The sequence below is a fragment of the Trachymyrmex cornetzi genome, unplaced genomic scaffold, assembly GCF_001594075.2.
Source record: "Trachymyrmex cornetzi isolate Tcor2-1 unplaced genomic scaffold, Tcor1.1 scaffold303, whole genome shotgun sequence".
NCBI lineage: Eukaryota > Metazoa > Arthropoda > Insecta > Hymenoptera > Formicidae > Trachymyrmex > Trachymyrmex cornetzi.
The window spans coordinates 104,478-111,109 of record NW_017297725.1 but is presented as its reverse complement, the minus strand read 5'-3'; the positions used below and the strand labels follow the sequence as shown (position 1 = coordinate 111,109).

At 38.4% G+C, this 6,632-nt stretch overlaps 1 protein-coding gene across 1 annotated transcript; it reads left to right on the top strand.

Moving 5' to 3' along the window:
- The first annotated feature begins 5,156 nt into the window (after nt 1-5,156).
- Nucleotides 5,157-6,089, top strand: LOC108762506 (uncharacterized). The gene has a single exon (XM_018509537.1). It carries the CDS (start codon nt 5,157-5,159, stop codon nt 6,087-6,089), a length of 933 nt encoding a protein of 310 aa, XP_018365039.1.
- Nucleotides 6,090-6,632: the final 543 nt, after the last annotated feature.

The window sequence follows — 6,632 nt, the reverse complement described above, 5'->3', positions numbered from 1 at the left end:
GCAGACATCGCCAAGATGTTCCGGCAAATCCTCGTGAATGATCTCGATACCGACTTCCATCGAATTCTCTGGCGTCCGTCCTGCGACACGCCGATCACGCATTTCCGGCTTTTGACCGTGACGTACGGGCTCGCTCCCGCTCCGTATCTCGCGATGCGCGTTTTGAAACAATTGTCGTTAGACGAAGGGTCCGACTATCCAGCGGCCGTCCAGATACTACGCGACTTCGTCTACGTCGACGACGCGCTATTCGGTGGAGATGACGTCGCGTCGCTGATAGAACAGGGTGGCCAGCGAACCTTGAATCCTTGAAAACCGGGAAAAACCCGGGAATAGAAAAAACCGGGAAAAAACCGGGAAGAAACCGGGGATTTACTTTGAAAACCGGGAATTTCACTGCCCGTCAATGATTCGAAGAGTCCTACAGTCTACAGTAGCTCTAAGTTATCGATCTGATATATTGATCACAAGATAATTTAATATAGAAAATTTCCGTTATTGATTTTCTCGATCCTGTAAATAAATCAAATCGATAAGTCAGGGCTACTGCAGTACCCTTTGAATTATCGATGGGCAGTGTACCGGCACTCTAAAGGGCATTCTACAATGCGTTGCAAACAACGGTTGTCAGTTGAAATGTTTGTCACGGTAACCAATCAGAAGCATAAATAATACCATTTACGCTTCTAATTGATTGTCGCGACAAACGTTTCAACTGGCAACGGGGTGTTTGCAACTTATTGTAGAACGGCCTTAACCGTTCGCCGCTGCCTAGTCGTTTGGCGCGCCGCGTTTCATTTGTTAAAACAAATGATGCACAAATTCAGTTATTCTGTTAGACCATATCAGACGTCTTTACTTCTACGATCAGTCGGATGTACGAAAAATTTGGAACTCTTCTTAGGTTGACGTGAGTGATTTTGTGATTTATAGTGCAACAGTCGGAATGAAAAATACAGAGTGAATTTTCTGCGTCGTTTGTAGAAGTCTTCTATTCTTAGTAATTATTATCTGATTTTTCAGTAAAGAATCATGGTTAAGCCAAGCACTACAAAATATCAGCAATCCTATGAGCTTATTTACCCATGGGTAGCTCGGGATCCTAAAACTAGTACCAATGCATTATGTATTTGGTGCAAAACTGTAATTAATATTAGTTCGATGGGAAAAAGTGCTCTTCAAAGCCATGTGAAATCTCAAAAGCATAAAAGTATCATTGCAAGTTGTAAGAAAAATATCCCGATGGAAATGTATGTACGACGTAAAGAGAGTGAAAAAAGTACAAATAGCTCCTCCAATTTCATAGTTGCAGAATCAATACAAGGTACCCAAATCATTTACTTTTATTATATTTTATTTATACAACAAATATATAACAAAGTGTGCATTTATTGAAAATATCTTGCGTTTGCAAATAGTCACTATCATGACGGATTTAGAACGTGTACGTACGAATTTGCATACTAAATTTTTTAACAATAAAATCGACTAATTTAGTATTTTTAAATTTGATTCTAAAAATTTACGTTATTGAAGTGTTTAACTACACATGGTAACGTGATATGTACACTTTTAAAGTGCAAAGAAATAAGTAATCATCCGCGTAGAAAAATAATTATATACTGCAAAAGATATATTGTTATATTTTTTTAATCAATTTTTTAATTCTGGAAATTTATGCATTTTTCCTTCGTTAAGTCCTTTGTTTACGCCTGACTGAATTTTCAGACAGATAGATGAGATATTTTCGAGATCTATGGCATCAAAGGATTTTGCTAGGTTCAAACAAAGAAACTTGGATGTCTTAAAACCTATACTATTAGGTATTAAAGGTTTAATCTACTGAGAGCCTAAAAAAAGAAAAGTGGTCCGTGTCTCTCTTATTTCTGAAAAGCTCTGATTAAATCAGAAGCATAAAACACCAAGAAAAATATTATCTCATACAATCATTAAAAATCGATTTAGTTCTTGAAAATTAGTCGATTAATTATATTATTGAGAGTAAAAATATATATATTGACATAAGAGACCATAGGATAATTAGTTTCGTAAAAGTCCAAGTAGCTTTAAAATAAACTTAAAAACCTTCAAAAATAAAATTTAATAACTATACAATTTTTTTAAATATTTGCTATCGCTATATTTAATGCATCTTTTTATTCAGACAAATAATAACAAAAAATATATTTCATAATAATAAATATATTTAATTAATAATATGTTAAATTCATCGGCTGAATAATGTTTTTATTTTATTCATGCTTAACATCACGGGCAATATACAATGTAATATGAATAAATATACTAGAATATGTATAAAAAATTGTTTATATTATTTAAGAGCGGTACAATAAATTAAAAAATGCAATACATTACAACATTATTTTCATGAAAAAAGTAAACTTTTAAAATTTTTAGACTCTAAAGTAAAATGGTCACATAGATAATATACTTTTTAAATTATATTCCACAATAATATGCTGTGTTGTTACATTTTTAAATACAGTAATATATGTATATTCATATCGTTGTAAAACTCAGAATCATAAGTGAAATTTTAATAAAAAGCTTTAATTGAGAATTTGATAAAGCGATAATTTAATATAAGTATTCTGACATTTCCAGGATCTCATGGCATAGATCGTTCCATTAATGAAACCGCAACTGTGGAAAATGATGCCGGAATTATAGAAACTTCTACTTCAATAAGCAATACGGAAAAAAAATCTCTAAAATCATTTCTTCTCTCGGATGATGTGTCAAAAGCTGAGATTCTTTGGTGCCTTCGTACTGTTATGAGCCATTTACCTATTCGAACTTCTGCTGCATGCGTCGAAAACCTTCCCGTTATGTTTTCGGACAGTCAAATTGCTAAGAAAATGAAACTAGGAAGAACAAAAATTTCGTATAGTATTGTTTACGGTATCGCTCCATATTTTTATCGTGAGTTGTTTAACTTAATCCAAGAATGTAGTAACGTCGTGCTTGAATTTGATGAAAGTCTGAATACTATTTCTCAGAAGGCCCAAATGGACATTTACGTAAGATTCTGGCACCCAAACGACTCAATCGTGACAACGCGATATTTTGATTCTGTTTTTCTTCAGCGCACGCGTGCTATTGATTTGTATGAAGCTTTAAGTGAGTCTTTTGGATCGCAGAATCTCTGTAAAATTTTACAATTATCCATGGATGGGCCAAATGTAAATTTGAAAGTTTTAAATGATTTAAATAAGGAACTTACAGAATCCTTCGACGGTATGACGCTCTTGAATATTGGGAGCTGCGGACTACATGTTATTCACGGTGCGTTCAAAACTGGGATGAAAAAATCCAAGTGGGAAATTGTGTCCTTCTTGAGAGCTCTATATTATCCATTCAAAGATTCACCAACACGAAGAGTTCAATATACCGAATATACAAAGTCCAACATCTTTCCAAAAAAATTCTGTGCCATTAGATGGGTAGAGAACGTTGCAGTAGCCGAGAGAGCTATTGAAATTGTTCCTCATCTAATAACGTACGTCACCAAATCAAAAAAAGAAAAAACTGCTCCAAATTCGCAAAGTTTCAAGATTGTTTCCGATGCTTTAAGCGATGAACTTATCAGTCCGAAGCTTACTTTTTTCAGCGCAACAGCATCTTTGTTTGAACCATTTTTGCGTGAATTTCAGGCAGATGTACCTATGGCACCATTTTTGTACAACGAGTTACATACTCTTATGTACTCTTTGATGCTGCGGGTGGTAAAAAATGAAATACTAAACAGTACCTCTTACCTTAATAAAATAGATTTATTAGATAAGAATAATCTGATATCCGCAAAACAATTCGAAATGGACTTCGCGACGAAAGATGCGCTGAAGAAAGTGAAGAATATTTCAGAGTTACAAATTCTCCAACTGAAAGACGATATGCGTAATTGTATTATCGAGATTATTGTAAAACTTCGTGAACGTTCATCCTTAAAGTATAAGTTTACACAAGCCATTACATGCTTGGACCCTATAGTAGCTTTAAATTCGAAAATAGCCCTTAAAAGATTAATATCGTGTCTTGAAATTTTTGTTTCGAGCCGAAGAATGTCTGGCGTCAAAGCAGATCGTGTAAAACAAGAATATGTAAATCTTTGCGGCGAGCCTCTAGTTCAGGAAATTTTAAAATCTTTTGATAGAACTAAAAACCGTCTAGATAAAATGTGGATGGATGCAGTAAAATTATCGACGAAACCGTGTAATAATTTTGTAGATTTTGCTAAATTAATTTTGATTTTATCTCATGGAAATGCCACCGTTGAACGCGGTTTCTCCGTAAATGCTGAGTGCCTTGTTGAAAATCAACTTGACAAAAGTCTCATTGCTCAACGACGTATCTATGATACTGTTAAAAATGTAGGAGATATTGAAAGTATAAAAATTGATAAAAAACTTTTACACTCTATGCGCAATGCGCATTCGCATTATAAAGAGTTTATGGCAAAACAGCGTGAGGCGGAGAAACAGTTGAACATAGAGACATTAAGAAAACGTAAAGCTTTACTAGAAATAAAATAATTAGAGACCAAAAAAGTCAAATACCTAACTGAAGTATCAAAGATAACGGCAGAGATAGATAAATCAATTGCTGATTTAAAAAAATAAGATTGTAATTTTTATTATATTTTGTTGGTTCAAGTTTATATATGTATGTTTAAGTTTATATATATATAATATTAATCAAACGTTTTATTTAATTTTATTGATTTTATTTCACGGGATATTTTAAGAAATATTCGTTCTTGCATTTTACTTTTGTGATAAACAATTTATTATTGCTTAGATATAGATTCCATGCAATATTACGTTTATCTGACTGTTGTTCTGAATAAGAATGTATTTCATTATTTTTTGTTACAATTAAAGTAATGGAACTTCACGAGACTGATCATATTTTGTACGTATGTAATTTTTTAATATTAAGAACCTTGAAAACTGCTACTTTTGGACCTGGAAAACCGGGAGAAAAAACCGGGAATTTGAAAACGTTGGATCGCTGGCCACCCTGTAGAATGTCGCGAGCAATTGACGGGACTCCTTCAGCGAGGGGGCTTTCAATTACAGAAATGGGCGTCGAATTCGCCTGAACTGCTGCGCGATTTGGCAAAGCGTCAAACCGACATGGAGGATCACCTCCTTCAGCAGGACGAGACCCTTAAGGTACTCGGAATTTCGTGGCTTCCCCACGACGACATGTTTCGTTTTCAAGTGAACGCTTCGTTTACGGTCACTCCGACGAAGCGTTCAGTCCTGTCAGTTATTGCTCGATTATACGACCCCCTCGGCTGGGCCGCCCCCGTCGTCATTGTTGCAAAAATCCTTTTACAGGAATTATGGTTAACCCAATCCGATTGGGACACCCCTCTCCCTGACGAATTGCGTCAGCAGTGGGAGGCATATTATAATAATTTAAAGACACTAAATGGTATCCGGATCCCTCGTTGGACCGGTCGACGAGATAACGACGTCGCTTTTGAATTACACGGTTTCGCGGATGCCTCCAACCGAGCCTACGCCGCCGTTTACATTCGCATTCTTCACATGCAAGCAGACGTTCAAGTCTGTCTACTCGCCGCGAAAACTAAAGTCGCGCCTCTTAAAACTCTCAGCATACCGCGACTCGAACTGAACGCTATCGTATTGCTGAGTCGATTGATTAAATGGGTTCAGATGACCCTAAGCACGCCCTCCGCGTCAGTGTTCGGCTGGTCAGATTCGGCGGTCGCGCTAGCATGGCTACGCCAGCACCCCGCGAAGTGGCAAACGTTCGTAGCCGATCACGTGTCCGAGGTGCAACGTACCCTGCCGGAGGCGCGTTGGAATCATGTGTCTTCTAAAGACAACCCCGCTGACTGCGCCTCACGCGGCCTGTCGGCTGAAGAACTGTTCTCTCACCCCCTGTGGTGGACAGGGCCGAGGTGGCTCGCCCGGTCGTCTACGTCGTGGCCGACCGACGACCACTCTCTTTCTCTTGATAGTAGTACCAATCCACAGGTCTACGACGAAGCGCTCACGTCGTCCTCCACGTTAAAAGTGAGGACGAGTGGGAACTGATTCGCAAATTCTCAACGTGGACTCGATTAATCCGAGTCACGGCTTACGTACGACGCTTCATTTCTCGAATAAAGCGCCAGAAATCCGAGCGTACGTCACTCGTATTAACAGTACCTGAGCTTCGCGAAGCCGAAATGTTTTGGTTCCACTACGGGCAAAAATTAGCATTTGCGCCGGAAATTAGAGCATTAAGCACTAATTCTTCTCTTTCGCTATCCAGCCCTCTAAGGGCTTTGCATCCGTTCGTAGATGAGAACGCCTTACTCCGTCTTGGCGGGCGGTTGCAGAACGCCGCTCTCCGCTACGACGAGCAGCACCCGATAATACTTCCCAGGGATCGGATCGCCGAGCTGCTGATTCAGCACGCGCACAAAGCCACACTGCACGGTGGAACGCAGCTAGTCATCCGCACGCTGCGACAGCGGCACTGGATAATCGGGTGTCGTAAGGCCGTTAAATCTCATATTCGTGCGTGCGTTACGTGCACACGTTACTCCGCGCTGCCTTGCTCGCAACTCATGGGAGGGCCTCCCGCTTCTCGGG

Bases quoted from the DNA above. Each gene is read 5' to 3' on its own strand.
- LOC108762506 (XM_018509537.1), top strand. From the start codon at position 5,157: ATGGAGGATCACCTCCTTCAGCAGGACGAGACCCTTAAGGTACTCGGA.